Source organism: Crocodylus siamensis, chromosome 14 (genome assembly GCF_052110815.1).
Source record: "Crocodylus siamensis isolate JL-2025a chromosome 14, ASM5211081v1, whole genome shotgun sequence".
In the NCBI taxonomy this organism is placed as follows: Eukaryota; Metazoa; Chordata; order Crocodylia; family Crocodylidae; genus Crocodylus; species Crocodylus siamensis.
In genome coordinates this window covers 6,110,811-6,138,696 of record NC_143408.1, presented here as the reverse complement: position 1 = coordinate 6,138,696, position 27,886 = coordinate 6,110,811, and the positions used below count along the sequence as shown (strand labels likewise).

At 50.7% G+C, this 27,886-nt stretch overlaps 1 protein-coding gene across 3 annotated transcripts in view; it reads left to right on the top strand.

Annotated features, from left to right (window-relative positions):
• Positions 1-27,886, top strand: part of ADAMTS10 (ADAM metallopeptidase with thrombospondin type 1 motif 10) — an 87,051-nt gene that overhangs the window by 30,253 nt on the left and 28,912 nt on the right. For all 3 annotated transcript variants that reach the window (XM_090027542.1, XM_090027540.1, XM_090027541.1), the window contains 10 exons: positions 1,734-1,893; positions 8,290-8,507; positions 10,430-10,513; positions 10,964-11,109; positions 15,333-15,376; positions 16,424-16,529; positions 17,621-17,767; positions 20,444-20,585; positions 24,582-24,689; positions 27,631-27,776. In XM_090027542.1, coding sequence (XP_089883668.1) covers positions 1,734-1,893; positions 8,290-8,507; positions 10,430-10,513; positions 10,964-11,109; positions 15,333-15,376; positions 16,424-16,529; positions 17,621-17,767; positions 20,444-20,585; positions 24,582-24,689; positions 27,631-27,776 — 1,301 coding nt within the window. The remainder of the gene's footprint in view (positions 1-1,733; positions 1,894-8,289; positions 8,508-10,429; positions 10,514-10,963; positions 11,110-15,332; positions 15,377-16,423; positions 16,530-17,620; positions 17,768-20,443; positions 20,586-24,581; positions 24,690-27,630; positions 27,777-27,886) is intronic.

The window sequence follows — 27,886 nt, the reverse complement described above, 5'->3', positions numbered from 1 at the left end:
GAGCAGTTAAAGCAGTGGCCTTAGACTTGGGTTATAATCCCATCTCTTCCATTGGATTACTGAAGAAAATTGGGCTGGATTTTTAAAGCTATTTGGGTGTATGAAGCTGCTGATAGATGCCTGCCTCTTGGGATCTTCAAAGTCCCTAAGTATATTACCTGGTATATTTAAATGCATGTAAAAATGCTGTATCACACCTAGGAGTAATAACTGAATAATACTGAACATAATGCTCACAGCAAATACACATAATCCAGGGGTGGGCAAAATGAGGCCTGGGGCCAGATGCGGCCCACCAGGCCATTGCATCTGGCCTGCGGGGCCCCTAAAAAATTAGAAAATTAATATTTATCTGCCCCTGGTTGCCTGGCATGCAGCCCTCGATGGCTTGCCAAAACTAGGTAAGCAGCCCTCCGCCCAAAATAATTGCCTACCCCTGACATAATCCCACAGTCCCCTAAGCCTCCACTGGTGAGCAGAGCTGATTGACTAGGAAATTGCACATTGATAAGTTTGCAAGTAAAGGCTGGGATTGTCAAAGGATGATGTGGAGCATCCACGATGTTGAGTGTCCTATTGGCGTTGAGTGTCCACCACAATCGCAAGCACCAGGTTCAGCTCGCTCTGACCTACGTGGGCATATGTCCATTTGTGCATGAAGGATCACTGCACATTCACAGAAATGCTCATTAATCCCCAGAAGTTCACGTCATTGATCGGGAATGATTAGCTGTCTGCAAATTCATTATGAAAGGTCATTGCATGTCACTCATTATCCTCCCGTTCTAAAGCGTTCGGTTATGGAATTAGGATGCACTGCAGAAGCAACTACCATGCCACGCAGGGGACTGATCACACAACGTGCATAACCAAGGGGCAAAGAGAACGCTTAATGAGCCTAATGAGCTGGCTGGATTTGGTCAAACCCACTGTGTGAGCGCTGTTGAATAAGGGGTTTGGGGTGGGAATGATTTGCTAATCAAAAATGGGACTAACTTCTGGAAAAAATCTCCTCTATGTGAAGCTGTTCAACCCACTCAGCTAACAAATAGTCCTGGGATGAAATTTGTTCACACAAACCATTTCTCATACAATTAGGAATAACAAAGTGTAAAAATCAAAGCAATAGGGTCCCCATTGCCCTGCTTCTTCTCTTGCCCTCTACCAGTGCAGCATGTGTGTAAAATGCTAACAAATCTCCGCAATAATATTTTACAGCTGCTGTTTTGCAAATGGCTGCTCGCAGGTCAACAGAGAGTCTCCGCAGCTCTGTTCATCGCTCACTCGGAAAGCATTGAGAGAGCTAAATTTACCAAATTGAATTTTTTGTGTGTGTTAATTCTGCACCCAGCTCTGTTCCCTCGGGTCCGTTCAGTCTACTAATGTGCATGTGTGCGTGTGCTTGCACGTGTGTGCATGTGGATCCCTGTGTGTATCCAGGCGTGCACGCATGCACATGCATAAAACTCATCTGTGTTGGGGTCAATCAGAATTTGTGCTTTCAAGGCCCAGTTCTCATTTACACTGAGGCCCTTTAAAAATCTTTTGCAGTATATAGAGGGCTCAATATGAATTAATAATGTGCATTGTTACGTGTCTGCCGTGGCAGCAGACCTTTCTTGCCCAGTTTATCTAATGGGGGGAAGGGAACCGGCAGGGAATTTTACACATGGGACATATCACCTTACTTCTCTCCTCTTTTCCTTTTATTCCCCCGACCTTTCCTTTTGCAGCGTGGGGTGATAGTCGCAGATGAAGAGGAGTATTTCATTGAGCCGCTGAGCCTAGGAGCCAACGTCAGCACAGGGAACGAGGGCGAGGGAAGCCCGCACGTCGTGTACAAGCGATCGTCTCTCCAGTACTCACACATGGATGCAGCCTGTGGCGTGTTAGGTATTTGTGCCAGTGACTCCGATTCTCTCCGGTGCAAGCTGGGAATTCAGTTCCATGTAGACCCAAATCCTCAGCTCTTTGCTGCCCCTTGTAGCAAGAAGCAGCTCCGCATTCGAGCCAAATTTATATCCTTCCTATGAGAACCTGGCATTGCCCAGGTTGTTCAAGGGTATAAATCAAAGAAGTCAAGAAGGCTGCTTCTGAAAACCTTTTTAACCCAGGCTATGGCATTTTAACTATTTTAACTATTTAACTATATTTAACTATTTTAACGATAGCATTTTGTCCCCATCTATTGATTAGAACACATCCCAAAGGTAATACCTCGCTCAGAGGTGCTCCAATAGCTCAAGGAGCACAGGCTTGTGGTCTTGCTAACAGTTTTGGTCTTGCTAGTGACTTGTGAGGGTATCAGTAGTATGCCACTATATATGAGTTATGTTACAGCCTTTAATTGCATGATCACATGCTGTTTTTCCCAGAGAACCCCGTCTCATTCAGTGCACAGGAGTTGTGTAGTGAAAGCGATAGAGGCTGCCGAAAGAGAAAGGACAATGAATGGTTAGGGTGGTTGAATGCTACCCTGGAGAACTGGATTCAGCCCCTGCCTCTGCCACAGAGCTCCCATTCGATGCTGGGCAAGTCACTTAAAGTGTTTCATGGTTGATTACTAATTGCGTTTTCCACATTTCCGACTTAAGATCCTGGTGGCTGATTTGCAGAAGAGCTGAGCACTCAAGCTAATGAGTGGTCTGAACATAGATAGCGCTGCATAATGCTATGTGCTCTGAGAAGTCAGGTTCTTATCACATCAAGTCTGAGGTCCTCCTGAGCCTAGCAGCCTGTTGTGGTTAACCTTATCAAGGGCGGGAGGGATTTTGAGATTGTCTCGGACTGGGTGTTGCGGGATGGAATTAAGAGCTCCCTTGTCAACAACTGAGTCTCAATTGAGAAGGTCTTGAAAATGCTCCTTCTAACGGAGTTGGTGGGTCCCCTGTCCTTGATCAGATCTCCTCCGTCCTTAGGTCTCAAGAGGGTTGGTCCCTGGGTGCTCGGACCTTAGATGGCTTTGTTGACACTGACAAAAAACCCATGCATAGCGTGGATGTCAGCAAGATGTTGAATCTCCTTCACCTTGTCTTCCCACCAGCTATTCTTCATATTGCAGGTCCTCCTTTGGACCTCTGCCTGGGCTTGGTGGGAGTTGATGTCCTTCTGCCAAGCACAAAAGGCCTTGCGCTTGCAGCTGATTAACTCTTGGGTCTTCCCTTCATTCTCATCAAACCAGTCTTGATGTTTCCCAGTAAAAAATCCAAGCATCTCTTCACGGACACTGGTGACAATGGACTTCAAAGCACCTCAAGTGCTACCAACAGTCTCCCATTGTCCGGATGTCTGACACCCATGCAGCTGTCTGACTCCAGATTCCTAAAGCAAGGTTTCTTCTCACAGCTCAATTAAGGCGTACGCTCAAGAGGAGGGCAGAGAAAGTGCTTCAAGGATGTCCTCAAGGCGAGCTTGGAAAAAATGCAACATCAACATCAACTCATGGGAGGCTATCAGCCCAGACCACCCCAAAAGGAGAAAGAGTCTGCTGCAAGGATCTCAGGACTTTGAAACCTTACAGTGACAACACGAGACGGAAACCCGGGAGTGACAGAAACAGCACATCACAGCCCAAATCAAAAACTCAGGGCCTCCCACCGCACACAGAAACATGTGCCCAAGTTGCAGCAGAGCCTGTCAAGCCCAGATCAGCCTCGCCAGCCATCTTCAGACCCACAGATAAGGCAGTCATGGAAGGCAATCATCCTCAATGGCGAGGGACTGCTGAAGATTGTGGTTAACGCATACCAGTTTTTGTAGCCCACAGCACACCAAGGAGTGATGTGGCCAGCTGCCTTTGATGCTCCAGCCCGAAGGAGCAAGGAGTACCCATTTACAGCTGGGTCATTTGGCATGAGTCCAGGGCAGGACTTTAACTCACATCTCCAGAGCTGTAGCAAGCTGCCTTACCCCTTTCTGTCACTACACCCCTTAGGTGTCCCATGTTGGCGCCCCAAATCAGTGACCATTTAGAGTCTAGTGTTTTTGTGCCTCAATTCTCCATCTGCAAAATGAGGACATGGACTCTTCATATGGCTATGAAAATAAATTAATTTGTGTTTGCAAGGCTCTGGGATACTCTAGTTATGAGCATCACAGCAAAACTAATAATTCAGAGGAAATGAATAATGCTCCTTTTGGAGCAGGGTTGGAATAGTGAGCAGGAAGCGAGGCTTGGGGACACATGCTGAGTGAGGAAGATGCAATGTGGAACAGCTGTTTATTAATTGAGCACTGAATGAAACAAAGGTTGTGTCGAACACATAGTATGTGATCAAAGGCAATCAAAGACTGAAGCATAACCCGCATACACAAAAGGGGCAAATTTAAGATTTGCACGGGTTTTCTTAATCCTGACATCTCCCAGATTTGAGAGCTTGACTTTGCAATGTTAATAATGTTCTTTTAACATACTGCTTGTGCATGTGATTAATGTATCTATATATCTATACCTATATCTCTCTCTCTATCTCTCGCTCGCTATACATAGATATAGATATATAGATATATCGATATAGATCTATATCGATATATAGATCTATCGATATAGATCTATATATAGATATATCTATAGATAGCTATATATAGATATAGATATAATATAGATGCAGATATAGCTGGTGGTAGATATATCTATATATATAGTTGGTGGTGATGGAACAGATACCATTTTCTCTTCTGTCTTTCCCTCCAGAAAGATGGAGAAAAATGTTGTTTCGGTGAATGTGAAAATCGGTTTATAACCCATGTATTCCCAAACTTTGTGTTCAAGCACCCCCTTCAATGTGTGCCTTACACGTGGGTCTTGATGGCTAGAGATGGGAGCTTGCAGATCTGTCGGTGCTGCACGTGCCATGACTGTGCTGGAGTCTTTCTGTGCCCGGACTGTGTCCATCTGAGGGCACTGTGCATTTGGTAAAAGCTGGTATGCGGCTGGATACTGTATAGCAGGGCTGTCTTTATTCTACAGTGATTTTTGGTGAACGTGTACGGGGCTGGGAGGTATCTCAGAACAAAGCGCGGGGGTGTGGGGGGGGTGCGCACGGTTGAGCGATGTACCAGAACAGGAGGCTCTGTGCTAGGCAAGTCTCTGCAGACGGAGGTTGTGTGAGAGGCAGGAGTACACGAAGGAAGGTATTGTACACACGTAGGTGAGAGGCTGTGGGCAGGGTGCCTTATTAAATGGGGAGGGAGCCCCAGGGGAATTACTTTTTGTGGGTGCACCTCTTTGTCATGGGCCGAGTCGTGGTAGCTGTGTGCCTACGGTGATGAGTTTGTCCTGGCTTTTGGTAGGAGCGCACCATGTGCAGGGGAACGCAGGCACACGTGCAGATGGTGCGCGCGTGCCCTTTCTCCCCCAGCTCTTCCGCAGCCGGCAGGGAATGATGATTTTGCCCTCTGTTCCCCGTGTGGGATGACCCCGAGGCCCGGCACACGTTCGGTCTGGAGATTTACGCTTCATTCTGGATTTCCTGCCTGGTGTCCTGGCCGCCAGGCCCTGCAGTGGATGCCCGGGTGGAAAGCATGTTGCTGGAGGGTTACAATGCAGGAGACATTTATGTGAGACGACAGCAGTTTCTTTTGAGGAATTGCTGTGGGCTGCCAGAGATATTTCAAGCAAAGCAATGATGTCTTTGCCTTCCCCTTATCCTTCCACTTGGAAGCTTCTGCTTTCCCCTTCTGTTTTCTCTCATTCATCTCCTCCCCTTCACCTACTTATCCTTGTCCTAGAAGAAGTTAAGTCTAGGCTCCCCCAGAAACGTTGCCTCCCCACCCTCTGCATGACCCAGCAGGTGCCAGGAAAAGTGTCCTTGCCAAATGCAGGGCCTTCAGTCCTGGCTGGGCTGCCGAACATGGTCGTCTCCTCCTTTCTTTGAGATGGTGCTTGGACTACACTTCTAGCCCCATCCCATGCACAGTAGCAGAGGCAGGAGACACATACCTGCTCCTTGCTACAAAGTGCTTGCAAACGCTGTGTCTCACAAGGGTGCTGTGAGGAAATATATATTGCAGATTATCAGACGGCGCGGTAAATAGTTAAGAAAAATATAGTACGTAGTGCGTGCGTGCGTGCATGTGTGCACGCTGCAAGGAATTATTGCTCAGGTGTTTCAATGTGCCTGTGCTGGCAGTAGAAAATCTTAACACAAGTGGAAGCAGACAGAGCTGCTGTCTGTGGCATGCAGCAAGGTGGCAGTCCAGGGCCTGAGAGGGCTTGCGTGTCTGTAGGATTTCGGACTTCTTTTCCATGAGTAAAATCTCCCCATCTAGCAAGTTGCACCGACGAAGCATGTCACTTCCTTTAGTGACAACACGTGCCTATACACATGCGCCAGGGTGGAGGCGTTTTAATTAGAGCAGCTCCCAAATAGCCGCTCGAATTAAAACGTTGCAGCGTCACGTGTATCAACCACCCCGCATGGGGAAATGGCAGCAGGGGCATTTTAACTAAAGCTCATCTGACAATTTCAGCTAAAGTGCCCCCGCCACCACGTGGACGCTTACTATACTACACGTGACAGTGAGGCACAATGAATCGAGTCTGTGCCGATGTGTTGTAATTAGAGTGTGCCAGAGCATGTGTATAGCCACCCAAAGGCTCCCACTGACCTCTGGAAAGGAAGCTAGTAAAGGAAGGGAGGGAGGCTGGTGTTTTACGGTCAGGATCAGAGGATGCAGAGAGGAGGGTGCTCCCAACTGCCCCGAGTCCTTGCCTGGTTTGTGTGTCCCTGCAGGATACATTTGATCCTGAGGTTGTAAAGCCCGTGACACGTGAGCCAGCGTAGAAGCACGGCTGCGAGGGATGGTGCTTCTAGGAATAGCGTCACCTTTGTGGCAGTGCCGGCGGGGAGTGAGGCGGGCTGCATCCCTCCTGCTCCCGCCAGAGCGTCAGGAGACGACCTGGATTTTCCTGGCCCCGCTCCTCCCACCGTGGCTCCCAAAGTCATGTTACGCAAGGCAGCCAGCAGACTCCCCTTGTGCTGACTCTTTGCCACATTCCCCAGCTTCCAGACGAAAGCGAGTCTGTTCCCAATTGTTTCTTGGAAAGCAAAGACCACGGAGCAGGAGCCACAGGCCAAATACAGTTCAGAACAACCACAGCGCAACTGGCCTCGGCAGTGACATCCCCTCCTGTCGCCCCACAGTCTTGACCTGTCCTGACCTCCCCAAAAATCCCCCTTCTCTGCGGGCAGCAGACCACAAGCTCTCCCTGGGCAAGCCAAGTGGCCTTGTCTGAGCTCCACGAGGTCGGATTCAATCACCTTTCCTACATCCCCAGATTAAGCCCACCGCCCCCATCCTGCCCAGGAGGATGTTTCAGTTTTATCACCGCTCCATAGTAGAGGGGCACGGATTCATCTCTGCCTCTGGTTTCCTACCAAAATAGCTTCAGAGGGACCCCCAGCTTCCGGTGCGCTACGGTTCCCAGCACTCGGGATGCTCCTCCCGCAGTGCCGCTGTGCTGGGCAAAGCATGGCAGTAGGGAAGGAGTATGCTCAGCAGGGCCAACTCTCTTTGGAGACAGGCACTTGAGCTGAAGCGGCTCGATTTATCAGTCAAGGCTGAAGCGAAGTCCTCCATCCTCCTCCTGTGAGTGTAGGGCAGAGGTAGGCAACCCCTGGCACGGGTGCCACAGTGCAGCACTTGAATGCTTTCTGCTTGGCACACGTGCCTCGGGGTGGACGGCAGGGAAGGGGCCACTACAAGGATCGGGCCCCTGGGGGCTCCCCCACCATCTGCCCCCGGCACTCCAACATCTGCCACGTTGAGCTCACGGGTGTTTTTGGCAACTCCGCCCAAAACTATCGCTGACCCCTGGTTTGGAGGTTGCAGCCGCTGCTGAAGCCAAAAGCCCAAATCCTGTATTTAGGGGTGGAAGATGAAGAAAGTGGGGGGGAAGATTTGCAATGGCTTTGTTTCCACGGCATGTTCGCATGCTTTCTAAGTGGAAGAGCCATAGGGGGAGGGCGGAGACGGCTGGAGCAGCGAAAGGTGCCGCAGGTAAGGACTCAGCTGTGTTGCGGGAGTTGTGGGGGGGAGCCCAGAGACAGCAAAGGGGCTGCAGGCTGGCGTGAAGGAGAAGAGGCGGACCTGAGCTTGGGGTTGGGGGAGCCAAGGGACCTGGGGCTCAGCACAGCGGTACAGGTGAGGAGCCTTTGACAGGTGTTATGCACCTTGTACCTGGCTGCAGCCAATGCTCTCGCGCTTCACTTTCCTAATACGAAAAAACACTCTCAGTATGGTATTTTGGGGCAGTATATAAGCCTTAAAGTACCTTTCTTTCCCCAGATGAGAAGCCCTGGAAAGGAAGACACTGGTGGCTGAGAACACTAAAGCCCTCCCCGCTGAAGCCATCAAGCAACCACAGCCAGCGAGGCCAGCTGCCCCTAAAGAGATCGGTCAGCACCGAGCGCTACGTGGAGACCCTAGTGGTGGCTGATAAAATGATGGTGGGCTACCACGGGCGGCGGGACATAGAGCAGTATATCCTGGCCATCATGAATATTGTAAGTGTTATACCCACATCACAGTCCTGCCTGAGGTGTATAGCAGGGGAGCCTCTAAGGGATTCCCGCAGCACGGTGGGTGGGGAAGTTTGCTTTCTTCGAGGGAAAAGGAGACAGTGGAAGGGACCTCAGGAGGTCATATCTAGTCCAACCCCCTGCTCAATGCAGGGCCAGCCCCAGCTACATCATCCCAGACGAGGCTTTGTCTAGCCAGGTCTTAAACCTCCAAGGATGGAGAGTCCGCACCCTCGCTGGGTAGCCTGTTCCAGTGTTTTACTACCCTCCTCATGAGAGAGTTTTTCCTAATATCCAACCTAAACCTCCCTTGCTGCAACTTGAGCCCGTTGCTCCTTGCTCTGTCATCTGCCCCCATTGAGACCAGCCCAGCTCCGTCCTCTTTGCAACCCCCCATGCAGGGAGGTGAAGGCTGCTATTAAATCCCCCCTCCGTCTTCTCTTCTCCAAAATAAATACGTCCAGTTCCTTCAGCCTCTCCCCGTAAGTCATGTCCCCCAGCTCCCTAAGCATTTTGATTGCCCTCCATTGGACTCTCCAACTTGTCCACATCCTTTCTGTAGTGGGGGGCCCAAAACTGAACACAGGACTCCAGATGTGGCCTCCCCAGTGCCAAATAGAGGGGGGAAAATCACTTCCCTTGATCTGCTGCCAACGCTCCTACTGATGCAGCCCAGGATGCCGTTAGCCTTCTTTACAACAAGGGGACACTGCTGGCTCCTGTTCAGCTTATTGTCCATTGTAACCTCCAGCGTCTTTTCTGCAGAGCTGCTGTTTAGCCACTTGGTCCCCATATGGTAAAACACAATAGCAATCTGCTCTCATGATGCAGGGCGCAAACTGATCACCATAAAAATTAGGAAGGAGTAAATCCCATCCCTCCAAATGGTGCTGCCCTTTTCTCTAGGTTACAGAGCAGTTAGGACTTCCTCTGCAACACTGGGATTGGGTTACTGTTGGAGATGGGATCCCAAGCTAGAGACAGGGAGTCCGCTCCGGCTGTGCTGAGTCTTGTGAGGTGAGACAGGCTAGGAAGGCATCCACGGATATATGAAAGCCCTCTTTTCCCCACCCATTTAACTAGAGTGAAGGGCTCGTTCTGTTTGGATTTTCAAGGCAGGGGCCAGATTTTAAAATAATCCATGTATCAACAGTTGCACACGGTATAAAGCGTTCATAATGTTGGAAAAACTTTTAAGGTTTGGTACAGACGTTCAAAAAACCCAAGGTGGACTGTCTAAAATTGTAATGCCTGTATTTGGCCTAAGAGACCGTGTCATTTCTGGCCCACGTGCATAGTCATCTGCAAAACTCAGACCCAACGTTTTAGGCATCTGAACAACTTACCACCAGGTAGACGGGTGTGGAGCTTTACCGTTGCGCAGTAACAGCCCAAGTGTATGCCCTCGCTCTGCGGCAACTGGAAGCTGAGACACCATTACTCACTTCTTTCTCACTTTCCTACTGTTTAACTTCCTCAAACAGGCTGACAAGGGCAGCTGTGATGGAGCTGCCAATGCATGGCAAAGTCCTGCCCGCTTTGTCTCCATAACTGACACACAGTGCAGCTCCAAAGCCAAAAGCCTTTGCCCTCTGGGCGTAAGAAGGAGATCTAGGTACTGTTTAGCACTTTCTGTTAGAGTCAGGCCAAAAGCAGGACCCCCAAACTGAATGCTCCTTGCTGTTGGAGAGATGTGAAATCCAAATCCAGACTCCATTTCTGGACGGTGTTTATCTTTGTGTTCAACACGATGGGGCCAAGACCCCTAAAAACCAATGCCCGCGGATGTCCTGCAGCAAAGGGCAGCAGTGTGCACCCACCCAGGCGCCCCCCACCCGCCGCTGCATCGTCTCAGTGACAGCGAGCTCATTTTTAAGACTCGTCTTTTCTTGTTTCTTGGAGGTCAGGTTGCCAAACTTTTCCAGGACTCGAGTCTGGGCAATATTGTCAATATTCTCGTGACCCGACTAATCCTTCTCACCGAGGATCAGGTAAAATTTGGGGGGAGCTTCTGGGTCTTTGCCAGCCCAGCACACCTGAACAGCATGGCGGTTCTTCCGTCACACTTCTGAGCGTGTTGTAGCCCTGCATGTTAAAGCACGAAGCCGTGGCTGAGCAGCCCAGGCATAACCAAGTCGAGCGTCTAGGCAGAGCCCAGTGCGCTGCTCCACAGAGCAGGCTCTCCCGGGTGCAAGATGCTTGCTGACTTGCTAAATGTACCGAGTCCCCTTAGAGAAAAGGGACCTGCTGTGTAAAGAAGCAACCCAGGATCCACCAGCCACAGCTGAACGCACCACAGTGTCTCTGTGGTCTTGATTCCTCCCGCACCGCCTTGCTCAATGGGAGAGGGAAGTGGATCTCCGGCTGATCTGGGAGAAGGTATTCCCGGTTCACCATGTCGTGGCCTCTTTGGGGACATAATGGGACTGCTTTCCTTCCAGCCCACTTTGGAGATTAACCACCACGCCGGGAAGTCCCTGGACAGCTTCTGCAAGTGGCAGAAATCAATCGTGAACCGGAACGGCAATGGAAACGCTATCCCTGAGAACGGCATCGCCAGCCACGACACGGCAGTGCTGATCACCAGGTAAGACCCCCGCTGCTCTCTGAGCATGCGTGTGCTGAAGAGTTACCTGGGGCTCTTATGTAGGTGCGTCCCCCAAGTCTCCCCACCCCACATCCCCATTCATACACAAAACCCTCTCACCCGGCTATGGTGGTGCTTTAAATTCACGTGGGTCAGTCCAGCTGGGGCTGCAGCCTGTGTGGGGTTTGCCCCCAGGCTGGTAACTCAGCCGCACACGTCACAGGGAGGACGCAGACTAAAATACCTCCAGTGCTTTCTCACAACTCCCCTTGGAGGCCCAGAAAGACAAACGCATTCTCCTGCGTGTTACTGGAAAAGACTCATAAACTGGCTCGGTTTATCGTTCCACCGGCAAACGCACAATATATCCACCCCCCTGAAGTCCTTGGGGATGCCCATGAGGAACCAGTAACTCAAGCATGGTTTGCACTCCAGGACTTGGCTACCCCGGGTGTCAATGGTCTGAGCTAACGCTGCGTTGAACACTTAACCCAGACTTGCAAATGCATGTGCCATCAGCGCTAGACTCTTGAAAGGAGGCAAATGAGAGCGGCTTGCGTGACGGCGAGTGCTGTGCCGCGCGCGGAGGAGGGAACCAATGCAATTAAGTTGCAGCAACAGGCAGAGAGAGTCGGGTAGAGAACAGGCGCCGTGCACCATGCAGTTCTTTGAGCATCAGCACATCCCTGTGTATCAAAATCAGTGGGATATAAGCACATGCTCAAGTGCATTACTGCGCTGGGGCCGGCCTGGCCTGCCTGTGAAAGTATGCTGACAGTGCAGATATGGGACTTACACGGGATGCAAACAGCAGAGTGCATTGGACGGGGTCGCACCAAGGGATGGGAGCTGGAAGAACCATTTGGGGCCCAAGACTGGAACGACCCTGGCGCTGGCGGGGAGATTTAAAGGGCGCTGGCACGGCTGCACGACACCGGCCCTCCGCCAGATTGAGCCTTTCGTTGAGCACGTGAGCGCTGTGTTGTAACGGAGGCGCGGAGGCCTCCGGGAGTCATCAGCATGGCTCTGCTTTGCACCTTTTTTCCCCTCTTGAGGAAAAGGGGGAGGCTGTAAAATTCAAGCAGCAGACGAGGGAGTCTCCAAGTGGGAGCTGGCTCCCTTTGGCTTCCCCGCACGCTGCGCGCTCGCTCCAGTTCCCTTCAGCTGCAGGAGCTGCACGGAGCCTGGCTCATGTCAGAAGAGCTTGTGAAATTTTTACAGGGTGGAGGGAGGAGCCAGCAAAAGGCCCCGTCGGCCTTGGCTTCACCCTTCCAGGACTGCAGCGTCTGTTTTCCCTTCCCTCGCCCCGCGCTTGTGGTGTACAAACGCTGACTCCGAATTCCTCGGCTTCCCACCAGATGTTTGAACTAACCCTAAGCAACTCCTCGGCCCCGCGCTCCTCCTGCGCCAGGCCTTGGAAGGGGCACATCCGGCCCTGTCTCTAATAAATTCCCCGTCTCCCGATAACATCTTGCTGAGCTGTGGGCTTTTTGCTCTTGCAGGGACGTGTCAAATCACAACCTCAGAAGGGTTGCATGGAGTCGGCTCGAAACAAAGCAACAAATGCTTTTCACTGGCTCGGTTCCCTGGTAGGGGGTGAGGGGGTCTGCAGCGAGCAAGAGGCCAAAAGGCCAGGAGCCCTTTACAAGGAACATTGCTCTTAACCCACTACAGCTATAAGTTTCACGGGCTGCGAGAAGCTTAATGACGGCACCTGGGCCCATTCACAACCCAGGCAGATGCACAAACTTCTTCCGCGGGGCTCAATCCCGGCTAACGATCTTCATCAATCCTTGTTAATTATCTTTGCATGTTTCATATGCATCTAAGCCCTGACCAGCACCACACCTGCTGCTTTACTCCTGGCCTTTGTATCCCGCACAGCTTGTGCATCTCAATCCAGCCCCACCTTTGCACTCGCTCCTGGTACCCTGCTGATAGCTGGCAGCACCCTGGGCTATTCCAGCTAGAGATGCACTGCCCGCGTGAGCTTTAGTATCTGATGGTACGGATCATCATGACAAAGAAACAAATGTTTGGGTGGGTGTGACAGGGAAGGGGCAAAGAAAGGGACGTGGGCGTTGGGGGCAAGTATTCGGATTGAACCCGAACTTCGCTCTGTGGCCTTAGCTGTTGCCTAGTGAGCCTGAAACAGCTGCTGCGTCCCACTGTAGAGCGGGCTGCATCTCATTTGGGGACTGGAGTTTCCCTGATTGCTGTCCTTTAATCTTTATGTGCCAGTAACTAAAGCTGTGTAAATAACTCCTATTTTGGTGTGTCAGCTGAACTGGGAAGCTGGGAGGAAAAACACCCTATTCTGGGTCAACCCAGGGCTAGATCTTGTGAAATTTTTCATTGACTAGCAAAGGCAAAGAAACTCCATTTTGCTTTTTGTCATGCTTTTCACCCGAGCTTTTTAAATAATGGTAAAGTGCATTTCAATATGAAACACCCTTTAAAACTGGAACGTTTCCCATCGTGTGAGGGATGCTCCCCAGCCAGCCCTACTTGCACACACTAAACCCCCCAAAAGGCAGCAGTGAAGCTGCTTGGAGACGGCCCCTGCAGTCACTCCTAAGCCCACCAAGGAGAGGGGACGTGGTGTAGACATACCCGAAGTGACCCCAAAAATGCAGTCTCTTGGCAGGACTTCTGTTGTTCTGTAGACAAGTCCTTAATTAAGCAAGGGCCCAAGTCACAAATTTTAGATGTGGAGCCAACCCGCATGTGTCTTCCTGTCTCCAGCTTCAGTTGAGGGCTCTCTTTGATATCTCTCTGTATCGCCCTGTGCCTCAAGTAAGAAAATCCTCCGGGAAGATTTATTCCCCGCCATTCGAGCCCTGTGAATATACGATTCTTTAGCTCGGGCCAGCTTTGAAAAATTAAAAGAAATTGGTCCAGAGCCGCTGAAAACAAAGCATTTTTACTCTTTGCAGCAAGGTGGGAAATCAAAGAAAGTTTCCTCCCAGGTCAAAGGAAATGTTTCCTTTGATTTCAAATTTTTGATTTCAGATTTTCCTTTGATTTCCTTTGAAATCAAAGAAAGTTTCCTCCCAGGTTCATAGTCAAATGGTGCTAATGGCTCTTTTTTAAAAATAAAATTGAAGGGAAGTTCAAAACAAAAGGACATTTTTAAACAGAAAATTGAAAAATGTCCTTTTGACTGTGTTGAAATGAAACATTTCAACTTCATTGTGGTTTTTTGGAATCTGGGGGTTTTTTAATCTTTCACTGGAATATTTTTGTTGAAGCCAAATTGGGTTCCTGAACACCTTTGGTGGCATCAAATCTGCATCTCTTTTGTCAGAAGAAAGTTTTGGCTGATAAAGATCTCCCACTTTTACTCACTGTGCCTTGATGACCTCTGGATTTGAGCTCAGCCTGACTAATGGGGGAGGCAGACTAGACAACCAGGCCTCCATAGGGCAAACACGCTGCTCCCTGCTGCCATCACTGCCAGCTCCTCTGGTACTGCAACGGTTGCCAGGCATCTCAGCAGATCTTAGCTGGTGTAAAATAGTCAAAAGTGGCCAGGATTGTAGCTATCCCCTTTGTCAAGTGGCCCACCAAAACCTGGTTAACTGAGACAATGATCTTTAAAGTGTTAGCCTCGCATCAGTTTTCCCATCTGTAAAATGGGGCACACGGAAAAGTAATGAAGATAAGACCATTAATGTATGTGAGGCTCTTGGACCCTGATATGATGGGAGCTATTCAGAAGCCTCATAGGGAGAGGCATAGGCTGGGGAGCAAAGCACCATGGGTAATATGTGGTATAGCTGGAGTGAGGCATTGTGGTTGGCCAGCTATATCACTGGCTGCTTGGTAGCTTCTTTCTTTCTTTCCATCTCCGCATTGTTTTGTTGCGTGAAACAAGAAGGGGCTGTTCCTTCTGGAGGCAGCTTTCTGGTATGTAGCGCCCAGGATCTCCTGCCCACTCAAAGCCCCGTGCTATGAATCCTGGGATGACCAAAACTCCCTAGATAATACTGGCACAGTACTTACAGCTGCACAACTATAAATATATCTGAAAAGCCTGTACTCACCAGCCCCAGGCAAAAACTCCATGGAGGTTAAGACGCTTTTGCAGTTAGCAAATAACGATGCTTTCCTCTGGGAGGAAACCAGACCATCTAACGAAAGGGCGCTTTCCCAGACTACACAGGCTTTGGGGCTTGCTGATGCCTCTTTCTTTTTTTTTTTTTTTCCCTCTTTTCTTTCAGGTATGATATTTGCATCTACAAGAATAAGCCGTGTGGCACTTTAGGTACGTGGTCGTCCCGCTCCAGAATCTGTGGTGGTCATCATACGTTGCTCCCATGTAGTGCACCAGTGATCTCAAGCAGTGATCTCAACATCAGTAGATCTCAAGGCCAGTTTCAGAGGTTAGGTGTCTAGCAAGGTGGTCCAGAATTGCATGGGCTGTGGCTGGTGGTCTCCTGCCTCATCACTAGAGTATTTTCTGCCATGGTGGCATGATGGCAGGTTGTTGGGTCGTGTATTGGACAAGCTTCCCCTCCTGGTTCCCATGCGGTGCTCGCCCTGCAGATACATGAAGAATTTAGTTTTCTCGATATAGCAATGAATCCGATCACTTAAAATACCATCTGAGCCTTGCCTGCCTTTTTTTTTTTCCTCGCTTGGCCCCTACTACTGACAGTGCATTCTCTGTGCAGAGGCCTTGAAGAATTTGCTGTCATGAGCTCAGGGATGTTTCTGGGTTGTTGAACAAGATAAATGGAGTCAGGGTTGATTCTGAGTAGCGCTGGCACCAACCAAAGCCCCTGGGCCAAACTCTGGGATCTGCGCGTTGTATCACTGCAGCAAGCTGGATAGGACCTCAGTGCTGGCCCTTTAGAGGCAGTTCTTCAAGCCAAGGTTTTGGTGTGGGCCTTTCTCAAGTTCCAGGAAGAGCCAACCCCATCCTGGGAATGTCAGCACTTGTGTGACCAGACCCATTTCCTCTCTGTGGAGACAATCTGGGATTAAGATGAGACTTGGCACTTCCAAGCCTTCCTCCAGCTGCCAGTCATCTTGCTGCAAGCGCTTTCACCGGCGGCACGGAGGGTAATGGGAGGCTCAGATGCCAAAGCCCATAAAACCACTGTCCCATCCTGCCCTGAGGCCTGATTCAAAGCCCACTGAGATCAGTGGGCAAAGTCAGGACAGTAACACGAGGTTAAGGCTCACAACAAATAGCGAGCTTTAAGCCCATTGCTGAGCCCTGAAACACAGCCCTTTTCTGTGCATCATTGCACACATCTGCAAACTCTCCAAGCCAGCCTCCCATGCTAACGGCAGCTGCCTTTCCTAGGGCTGGCCCCGGTCGGAGGAATGTGCGAGCGAGAGAGAAGCTGCAGCATCAATGAGGACATTGGCCTGGCAACGGCCTTCACCATTGCCCATGAGATTGGCCACACGTGAGTTTTGCTCCCTGAAGAGTCCTCTTAGGGATCCCTTAAAGGGAAAAGCCTGCCTATTTTGACTATACTTATTGGTAACAAGCTCTACAATCCTATTTTAAAAAAGAGCATTATGTCATCATAAAGATCCAGAAACTGCCATGCCAGATTGGACCAGTGGTCTGTCCAGTCCAATATTCCCCATCCTTGCCCAACCAGATCATATCAAAGTCCAGCTGGCCCCAGACGCCTGCTCTACCAGATCCCACCACCGATGCCTGTGCTCTGATGTCTTGCTTCCTTGCACATACTGGCCAGAAAATGGATCATGCAGTCCAATGTCCTGTTTCCAGTGCTCAGAGCTTCAGAGTAAGACAAAAAGCCTAATGTATCTGAACAAACTATAGTGCATGGAAGGGAAATTTCTCCTTGGCCTTCATTGATAATTGTCCTGTGCCCTGAAGCCTGAGGAGCAATAGTACCTTGACATTTTAGCCTTCTTTGGGACAAGAGCTTTTCCTGATGGTGTTTGTGCAGCACCTAGCACAACAGTTCCAGTTAAGACCAGTTGCTGCACATGCAGTATGCCTCAACCTAAATATTAAGTAATAATAATTCATACATGTCTTCAACCCAGTAGGTAATCCTGCTCAGCTGTGCACCTCAGTAAAAAAAAAAAAGCGGGATCATGTGTATTTAGGTAGGCTAAGCTAAAAACAGCCCAGCCTTGTGCTCTGGGTTTTTAGCTGCCACTTCCATAGCTCAGAAAGGGATTTTTGCCCGACACACAACATCGTATGGTTGGCCTGAGCGTCGGGCAGGAAACGGCAGTGAGGTGGGAGGCTGGGGACAACCGGGGGGCAGGTCAGAAGAAAAGGAGTTTCCCAGAAGGGGCAGCAACATCTGGATGGTGACACCCTAAAGTCTTCCCCTCACTGAGCCAGAGTTTGTCCATCACTGCCGTGCCCCTTGGGGTGCATCGAAGCCTTTGGAGACGGGCCAGACCCAATATCCCATCACACGCTGGCCTCCCCGGTTGCAGTCTGAGGACACCCAGGAGGGACATCAAGTGCAGCTCATGTCTTTGTTGTCTTTGTGATGTTCTCCAGATTCGGCATGAACCACGATGGGGTCGGCAACACCTGTGGCTCTCGTGGGCAGGAAACAGCCAAGCTCATGGCTGCTCACATCACCATGAAGACCAACCCCTTTGTATGGTCCACGTGCAGCAGGGATTATATTACCAGCTTCCTGGAGTAAGAAACCCCGCTAGTCATGCTCTCCCTTTCCCCTACAGCTGAGATCCTTCTCCAGCCTCCACTAGTGAGTTACAAGGAAGGGAAAGCCCAGGAGATTGCCCCACATGCACACACCCCATGCACAATCTGTTCCCTGGCTCCCAGCCTCCAGATCCTCCCCAGCCACGAACCTGCTCTCCTTCCTCCTCCTCCCTTTTTCCACTGCTTGCATTATCATCTGCTAAAGACACTAACCTCCTGATTTACCCTGCCCCACAGCATGGAGACCTTAGCAACACTTCCAGGAGCTTCACCAAGAAATCAGTGGCTCCTTGGGATGTCTGAAAGGAGTCCAGGGCAGGCAGGAAGCAGGGAGCAGAGTTTATGTAGTGGGGAAAGGTGTGCTGGAGACTGGATTCCTCTCTCTATCCAAGCAGTACAGACAGGCTTCCCCATCCATTGCAGGATCAATTTTAAGGCGCCCCTAAACAACTTGGGAAGAGATGTTCAGAGACGCCACTGAGATTTAGGAGCGGAAGTCCTAGGCCTTTCAGAAGGGCTGTACTCCTACACCACAGAGCTGTTTTTTAAACTTGTCCTGTCATAGACTGGGTCTCCCTCTGTGTCATCTTCAGTCTTTCCATCAAGAAGGGACTGCTCTGGACCAATTGTGAAAGGGCTTTTATTTTTTTGGTGGGATCTGGGTGCTTGGGTCTACTCAAAAGACTAGGTCCAGCTTAAATATAAGCCAAAGAGGAGCAAACAGTGTGTTGGGATCTTCAGGCGCAGGTCCCGTCTTGGAGCAGCCCCAGGGTTGGAGCCCAGTTGGAAAGGAGGTAATTCAGCCCCTCGCCCTGGAATTGTTGAGGAGTGTTACAAATGCAAACCTTATTCACGGATCCCGAGGCCTTGAGCTTTCCCTCCGTTCCAGCGAGCTTGGCCGGGACCTGGGGCTTGCCGTGAAATTCCAGGTCTGGCAGCTCATGTTTGGCTGCAGCAGAAACCTCTCCTTGTGACCCCTGCACCCACAACATAGCAAAGCGCATTCCTCCTGCAGCGCTGGGAGCCTGTTGCAGCAACTTCTGTTGTCCTCATGTAACCCTGCAAGGTCTCAGCTGGGTTGGCAGAGAGCGGTGAATTTACAGCGCGCTCCTTTACCATACGTTCTCTCCGCCCCCGCTTAACTCTGTAAGCTGGAGATGCTCCCCTGTGCCAGTGATCTCACTTGCTGCAAGGCTTTGGGACTCAGGGCTCTGGGAGTGATGGCAGGGGCTTCAATTTAAGGAAAGGGTATGGCTGCAAGGCGGGGGGTCAAGGAGGAATCGTTCTTGCAAAACTTGGATGATCCAATTAAGACCTGGCAAATAGGAGAGGCCGGGAAGAGTGAGGGGTTTCCATATTCAGCACCTCCAGCTATCGTTCTTCATTACACTTACATGGCCCTACAGTCACTCCGGACAAAGAGCTTTGCAAGGGCAGCTGCTTCTTTTCCCTCCGGGCACATGAGGAAGAGGGTTAGAAGTTCTCAGTGCCCTAGACCTGCTCCATCCAGCCATGCATTGTCCAAAAATCCCAGTATCCAAAGGGCTTCTTTACTGGTGGAAAGTGCTGGTGATAGGACACAAACCCTTTAGGCCAGGGCTTCAGATCTTGTGGGCATTGGGACCGCTTGTGTCCCTGAAATGAAGCCTGTGCTCCAAGTGCTTTGCTGTATCTGGACCATAATACTTAGATCTCAGAACACTATAATAAGATTGATCAAACCCCAGAAACAGTCCTATGTGGTGGACAGTGTAATCTCCATTGTGCAGGCAGAGGAAAAGAATCCCAGAAGGGCCTTTGGGAGGGGGCACCTAACTCCCTTAGGCATTTGAAAGTCCCATCCAGAGTTTCAGATCATTGTTGCCAGACTTGGGTTCCTAAACATACACTCTGTGCATGCACAGCCCTGTGATCGGTGAAGGCTCAGCACTGTAACATGGACTTAATGCCCAAACGCGGAGTTAGGTGCCCAGCTTTAGGTCCCCAGTTAGCGTATATTGCCCAACCTGGATTTGGCCACCGTCATCTGGGATGTCACAGAGAGACAGGTCCCTTTCTCCAAGACACGGCCTTATATTTTGGACCCCAAACTAACCTCCCTGACTCTTTCTCCTACCTTTTCCCTGCTACCTGGGGGCCCATGTGAAGTGAGCTCATCTGTTCAGCCTGTATAACGCATAGAACTGAAACCCCAGAATCACGCGGCTCCAGAGCTAAGCGGGAGCCTGCAATGCAGGTCCAGAGTTTGACCTATCCCTAGTGTCAGTCAGGTAAGGAGAAGGTTGAATCCCTCGCTCCCTCTGTCTAGTATCTCTACGCCCCATCGGTGTAGTTTAGCCCCTCACTGAAAACTCAAAGGGAGCCCTTTCCCAAGTCCAGAAAGGCACCATTCATTTGCTCCCCATTTTATTTCATTTTCATGGCAGTGTTGGCATTTCCCAGCTGCCTGGCCTGAGGCATGGAGGTACTGAAAGACCTCGGGAAAGCATACCCCACTTACATCCCTTGCTTCAAATATAGCAAGGCTTCTCAATGCTTAGCTCCGGGTTGCTAGCAGTTCAGCTGACACTCGCTCCCAGTCCCTGGTCACAACCCTCCTGTTCATCTACAAGAGTTTCCCATTAGTGATTCTTTGTCTTTTCTCCCCTCCAGCTCAGGGATGGGATTATGCCTGAACAATGCTCCTCCCAAGCAAGACTTCATCTACCCAACCGTGGCTCCAGGGCAGGCCTATGATGCGGATGAGCAGTGCAGTTTCCAGTACGGAGTTAAATCTCGCCAGTGTAAATACGGGGTAGAGAGCCTTCCTGCTTTACTATTGGTTCCAAGGGAGTGGAGGGCAGGGCTGTGCAGGGCGAAGGGCTTGGGCCACTGGTGCATTTCTTTTGCCACCCACGATGCTTTGCTGTCTCGCTTAAAATGGAAGGCACTCGCACCGCCGCCGTGAGCTTTGCCTCGTTGCTCGGGGGCCAGGCCAGATCTGCAGATCCGCTCGGCTCCGTTTCCATCGGCTCTCCCTGATGGGAGGCGTTCGATTAATTCCCATGACATCCCGGCTCCCTGGGGATCAAAGGGCTGTAGAGGGAAACCAGGCTGCAAGCTATTCATCCGATACCCTCTTCAGTTGATGGGTGGAGGCAGGGAGGTGTTATAGAAATCGTGCCCTATACAAATTCCCGGCCCATGCATAATCCTAAGGAAAACCTCTCCAGTGGGCATGCTACCTTGGTGAGGCCGTCTCCGAATATCTGCCTGGCTCAGGTGAGACTGTCCCAAGGGACGTGCTCTTGAGCCCCTTCTTCCCACATGGGGAGTAAAATGTAGGGTCTGAAGCCAAATCAGGAGCTCTGCTCACCACTGGTGGGTCTGTGGAGCAGCAAAGCCAGGTTAGAAAAGGCAACCCACCAGAAGGATGGGCCCCAGACATGGATTTCCAGTGCAAAGCCAAAGTCCACTAAAGCCAACGGAGTTGCTCTCAGTTTACAGGGCCAGCCTGGCCCTTCACCCGGAGAGCCCCATAGGTCCGGTTCCCCTGCAGCAATTACCATCCCGAGCATGATTTGCTACTAATGGCTTCTGAGTCCACCAGCAACTCCCACAAGTTCATTCTGCTTAAAAGTCAAAGCGGGGTTGTTTTCCCTGGCAGCGCTTCCAGCTGGCCCTGGAGCTCAGACACCCTGCGGGATTCTCTCTGCTTCCGACGGCATCAGCAACAGAAGAGAGCCTGAAACCTGAATTTTATTGGTCACTTTATCAAATGCCTGTGGCAGAACCGTTTCCGGCTCATGCTCTTAAAACTATGTTGGATCTGTCAGTTTGGTAGGGCTGCAAGAGAATATCATCCGTTATCTGGGACCCATCGGGAGGTAGCCTTGGCTTCTTGAACCTGGCAGAGAAAGGCAGAGCAAGAACCAACACCTGGAAGCTGAAGCCAGGCGCATTCGAGTGAGAAAAGGCACGCTAGTGAGAGCGTTTAACCATTAAAACAAACTACTTGGACAGTAGGAGCCCAGATGCTGTAGTGTATAACATAAAAAGTTGCATGGAAAGATCATCTTTGTGGTATGCCCTCAGTGACTCCTGTGAAATCCCATGCCCCTCTATGAGCTGCTGCACAGGGGGAGCTGGTTAGCTTAGCAAGCAATTTGGTCCGTGCTGAGCATGAAGGTATAGACTCTATTCCCACTCCCGTTCCAGTGTTAGCTCGACACGGCTAATAGGAAGGAAGAAGGGAAGACACCCATTTCAACAGGCAAAGAGGACGCCCTTCTGCCAGTCTAAGCCCCAGTCATGTGGATTTGCCAAGGGAGGTTGGTGCTCGCATCCCACTGAGAAGCAGCCAGAGTCCAGTGCCCTGCTCCTTCCCACCGGCCGGAGAACGCCAGCGGGGAGCGGGGTTCCTGAATCACGCTGCGGACTCCTTTTCTTAATCACAGCGTCCTCTCCCTGCACCTCATTATGGTAACTACAGTAATAATGCACACACCTTAGCTCCCTTTTGACACTAGGCCAGAGGATTCCCAGTCACTGAGTCAAGAGAGTTTCACGCAAGGCACAGTGGCTATTTAGGACGAGGCTTCAGAGGGACCAAAGAATCCCACCCTGAAAAGCTAAAGCAAGTCAGAAAGGGATGCTGAACAGCCTGCTACCTGATGGAGGGTAGGTGGCCTGCAAGGCCCACTGCTTCGGGCTCCAAGGGCAGGCTGGAGCCAGAGGACAGAAAGCTGCTGCCTTGTTGCACAGCAGCAGTGCTGGGCCAGTGGCGGAGTGTGCAATGCTGATGATTTGCCGTGTTACCTGGCTGACCTTAGGATCGTGGCCAGCCTGCCTAAGCACGTGATATGCATAGCAGGAGGCCGTAATCCTCCAGGCCGTGTGTCTCTGGAGAAGCCCTAACTGTAGTGTCATGATACTAGATCCTACTGCCTGCGTCCCCTGTAAGCGTGCTCTGCTTTTGATTCTTCCTACTGCTCCTCAGCGCCTGGTCATCTCGGTAACTGCAAGAACTGCCCAAGCTGCTGTCCCTCACTGTGCAGCAGGACAATGCAGAAGGATCCTGCTTTGATAAGTCTGTGATGTAGAGATGAGAGCAAAGACCCAGCTTGGAGAAGGGAACCTTTTCTGTCTTACAAGCCATGCTCTATAGCTCTGCACATTGGATGTCTCTGACATACCCCAGCTGAGTTCACAGAGGGCTGCAGCCTTCAGAGCCTGTTCTCCCACCTCAACATTTCTTCCATAGAAAAAAACCCCTATCTTTCTATTTTTAATACCCAGTTTAATTCCCAGGGAGTCATTTTCTGAGTAAGAGTTCAGGATTCAAACAGGCTTGCTCTAATAACAAAAGGATCATGATGATGATCTGGCAGCTGGCTCGGCCATGGATGCTAGACACTGCCTTGCAGTTTGCAGGTGATGAAATCTGGACTTTGGATGATTTAGGGGGCGAGCAGGCTCCAAGGCTCTGCATGTTCTGATTTAGCATCTGCAATGGATTTGCAGCGTCTCTGTGATGGGGCTGGCTCTTGGGTGCGTTTTAAATTGCCTGGGAGAAGAAAAGGCACAGCTGAGGGAAATTGTTGTTGCCTGGAGCTCATTAGAGGTCAGGGTGGAATTGCGCTGAAGGACCTGGAACTCAGATAGAGCCTCTTGGAAGGAGGAGAGGAATGTCAGGGCCCTTTCTGGCCAAACGGCACTCGATGCAGCACTTGGTGAGAGATGAAGAAGCAAGACATCTTCCCTCTTCCCCAGTCTTGGAGCTGGCTAGTGGATGGCAAGTGCAGCAGCTAGCGTAATTTTGAGCATCCTAAAAGCAGCTCTAAATGCAACCACCAACAATGTGTCCTTTAGGACTATGTTGCTGGCTGGTGATTGCTGTAGTGCAAGGATTCTTTGCTGGGTCTCTTCCATCCCAATGCATCCCCTAAATGCGTGGGTGAGGCCAGAGAGAGAGGGCATAAAGCTGCTGCCTGTGCTAGCTTTTGCCCTCCAGCATGCTGCTGCCTCTGGGGGTAACCAGTTGCCCAACTTGATCTGAGTGACAGAAAGGAGCTGTGATCAGATCTCTGTATTTATCATTACTAACTACAACCCAAAGAAGGAGACAGTCCCCTGACTATAAGGGTAAGATTGGGTTACTCTTGGACTTCTTCAGATCTCCTGGGATATGTGTTCTCTGGTAAAAATGGAAATCTGGGGTGCGGGGAGCCAGTTTTGATGCACTCATGTCATTTCGGTACTTTGAAAGCAGGGGTAAATTTTGGGAAACTCTTTCCTTGGCCCACCTCCTCATCTGAATGCCTGATCAATGCAGAATCAGTCCTGCTCTTGGGCTGGATGCCAAGAGGTGCTGAGCTCTTATTGATAAGTAGGCTGCGAGAGCGAAGCATCTCTCAGGACATGGGCCCATCTTTGTGTTGCTTCCCTGCCTAAAATGCGCCAGGTCCTAGACCGGGGTGGGCAAAATGTGGCCCGCAGGCAGGGTGCAGCCCACCTGGCCTTTCTGTCTGGCCCACAGGGCCCCTAAAAATGTCGGAAATGAATATTTAGCTGCCCCTGGCTGCCTGTCATGCGGCCCTCGATGGCTTGCCAAAACTCAGTAAGTGGCCCTCCACCCGAAATAATTGCCTGCCCCTGTCCTAGACCGTCCCAAGCCAGCTACACCTTCTCGTGATCACCAGAGCACCGCTTCACCGCCCCAGCTGCCGCAGCCGCAAGTGATTCCTAATCTTGGCTCTATCTGTTTCTTTTTTTTTTCCTCCCTACCCCCTGCCAACATCTCTCTTTACAGGAAGTCTGCAGTGAGCTGTGGTGTCTGAGCAAAAGCAACCGCTGCATTACCAACAGCATACCTGCAGCCGAGGGGACCATTTGCCAAACCAATACCATTGAAAAGGGGGTAAGGAAGCTGAGGGCACCAGAGTGAGTTGGCAGTGAATGGTCCTCCCAGTGACGAGCATGTTGACTGCTTGCATGAGTGCGGGGCTGATTCAAGATCGTGGTTCGCCCACCCCTGGCTCTGGCATCCGGTGCTCAGGCGTAGTCCTTGGAGAGGAAGGCTGGAAGTTGGAACTTCCCAAAGAGCCTCCATGCCCAGCTCTCACTGTGTTTCAGTTCATCTCTGACTTCTTCGGTGATCCCAGCGTGAAGTCCTGGAGAACTCACCGCAAAGTCTGGTCAGGCCTAGCGCAGGCCAGAAGTGGGGTGGAAGGCAGAAGGAGGGGTGTTGTGATGGTGGCTCGAGCACTAGGCTGAAACATGCTTCAATTCCAAGCTCTGAAAGTCATTTTCCCTTTCTGTGCCTCAGTTTCCCCATCTGTAAAACTGGGGCAATTATTTGCTGAAGCACTTTGAGAGCCTCTCATGAACAGTGCTCTGTAAGCGCTAGGTATTAGTAGTAGGCCTCATTTTTCATGTGCAGCTGAATGTGGCCTTTTTTCCAAGACTATTCATTTTGAAAGTGAATTTTGATTTAATGCTGCTCACACCCCTTCTGTGTTTGCTCAGAATTTCCTGTGCCAACATTCAAGTAAGGAGATTTTTTTTTTTTAAGCTTGAATATTTGCTGAAAGCAAATGTCAGCCTGTGAAATGGGCTGTCACCATCCGTTCCAGACATGGTCAGCTGCATGCCATCCAGTGAAGGGCAGGAACAGACACCACAGGACTACCTGGCCCAGCAGGGATTTCCTGGTTTAAATGTTAAGGGCCTGATTCCCAGTTTGCCAGCTTTCTGTGCAGCCATTTACACCAGTGCATATCAAGCGTGAAGCACAGCTATTTCCAAGTGCTAATGACCTGCTCTGCCTTGGCTAGCTGCAAGTGGTGTCTAGGGCAACAGAGAATGAGGTCTGGAGCATTCCTAGTGTAACAGAGGTGTGTTTTTCCTAGCAGGCGAAAGCCATTGCAAAAGGAGTCAAGAATGAACTTCAAACTCTTAAACAGCTCATGAGTCTCACATGCAGGAAAAGAGCCAGAGTCTGAAAACGCATCATTCTCTCTTTTCCCTGTTGGCCATCTTTCCATCTAACAAAGCAACCCACTTCGAAAGAGAAGCAATATGTCTAGTTATTGCAGCACTTGGTCTCCTAGGGTCCAGTCCCACCTCTGACACTGGCTCCCTGTGTAACCCTAAGCACGTGACTTCACCTCTCTATACTGCAGGTTCCCCTCCCTTATTGTGGGGACTATGGGCACTTGTACACATCACGTTTTTTGCCCTTTCCAGCACTGCAACAGCATGACTGTTTGTACAAACAGGTTTTCCGGATGAGATGAGGCTCAACCCATTAGTGGTTATGAAGCGATTTGAGAGCCTCATGTGAGATGCTACTGGCCAGTATTAATTATTTGAATCCCCATTAGTCAGAGCTCCTGGTTAGCAAGACCTTGGCTATTTCCCCCCATTGGTTTTCCTGTTGGGCAAGCCCCCAGACTGGAACAGTTTGTAGAGCTGCTGCTTCAGGTCAATGCTGGCAGTTCCCCCGTTGGCTGGTGGGAGAGAAAAGGATCGAGTGATTTGAGCAAAGAAGAGAGGAACTGCTATACTATAGGGGGCACATAAAGACTTCTCTCCTGTGATCTACCAGCCCTCCAGGCTAAGGCATCTATAAGATATCTAGGCAGCCCAAGTCTGACTCTGTTATGGTGCCTCCAGGGTGGGGCTCTCCTTATTTATATGAAAACAGTGATTTTGTCTTTAGGGATCTTTCTGAGCACTCCCCAGGGGTGTTTCTTACCCATCTTGTGATGAGCAGAGCGGGCCTGAACTCTCAGGGCTCTGCACCTGGTGCCACTGCTGCAACAGAGCAGCAGCATTTCACACACAGGGCACATAAACCTATACTGACCCAATGTACCAGGCTGGTGGCAAAAGTGAGGGTGGTCATTCAGCCAGTCAGATGGACCTCCCAGGGAAGCAATCACATTTCTTTAGCCATCCATGGAAATCCATGTCCACATGTGGATTGACATTAAGATTTCTCAAAAGCAACTGTGACTCCAGACACACCTCCCCTTCCATCCAGTGAAATCAGGGTCTGGGTATGGTGCAGCTTAAGCCCATTTCTGAGAACCAAAATGTTTTCCAAATGAATCGGCTATCACCCCTGTTACTCAGAGGAGCACCAAAGGGATTGGGTGCTCTTGGGATGCCCATTTGAACAGTCTCAACCTGCAGAACTGGGCTGGGAGCCCAAAGACCCAGTTTTCTAAGGAAAGCAGGTTGTTAATGCTTGAGGGGCATTCTTGGCTCACCCCATCCCAGGATCAATGTCTGTCTGCCTCAAGTCTTCTTTCCTTCCCTTGCTGCTCCCCAGCAGAACATACGGATAATAATGGTGTGAAGACCCCATAGCAGTGGTCATTGGGAACAGATAAATGATCACGGTCTCCCCTCCACTTGGGAGATGCTTGGAAACTGTATTTCTAAGGGTCATGCCTGGTCAATAGGCAGCAGTACATAACCAGTCTAGCCCCAGTCCTTAAGGAGTCACCCAAACTATCATTCTTTCTCCTGCCTCTTCTACCTTTTGTTCATCGAGAAGTGGCTATGGGATCCACCCCCCGCCTTTTCAACAGGTCCCCAAGATCCCAGAGTCAGACCTACCCCTGAGTGACTTGAAAACCCCACATCCTTGGATGGCCTCCATGCGTGATCTGCCCCTGCACCTTCTCAAGCAGGATGAGACCCAGCACTTCACCTGACTTTCTTCATGTCCACGAATGGTCCTAACCCCCTCGCACTGCCACAGCCTGACTCAGCTGCCCTGGCCCAGGGGTGGGGACCTCTCTGGGAGGAGGGTGCATGTTCTTGGTCTTTAAGGCTCTTTGTTTCCCCAGTGGTGCTACAAGAGGGAGTGTGTGCCCTTTGGCACACGGCCGGAGGGAGTGGACGGCGCCTGGGGGACCTGGTCATCCTGGGGGGAGTGCAGCAGGACATGTGGGGGAGGAGTGTCATTCTCCCTCCGCCAGTGTGACAGCCCCAGGTAGGTGAACTGTTCATGCATGCTTCTTGCCTTGTAGGCACCCTGTCTCATTCCTCACCCTGTCATTACTGGCTGGGTTACTGGTCCGAGTGGCAGGGAATGAAGCAGCA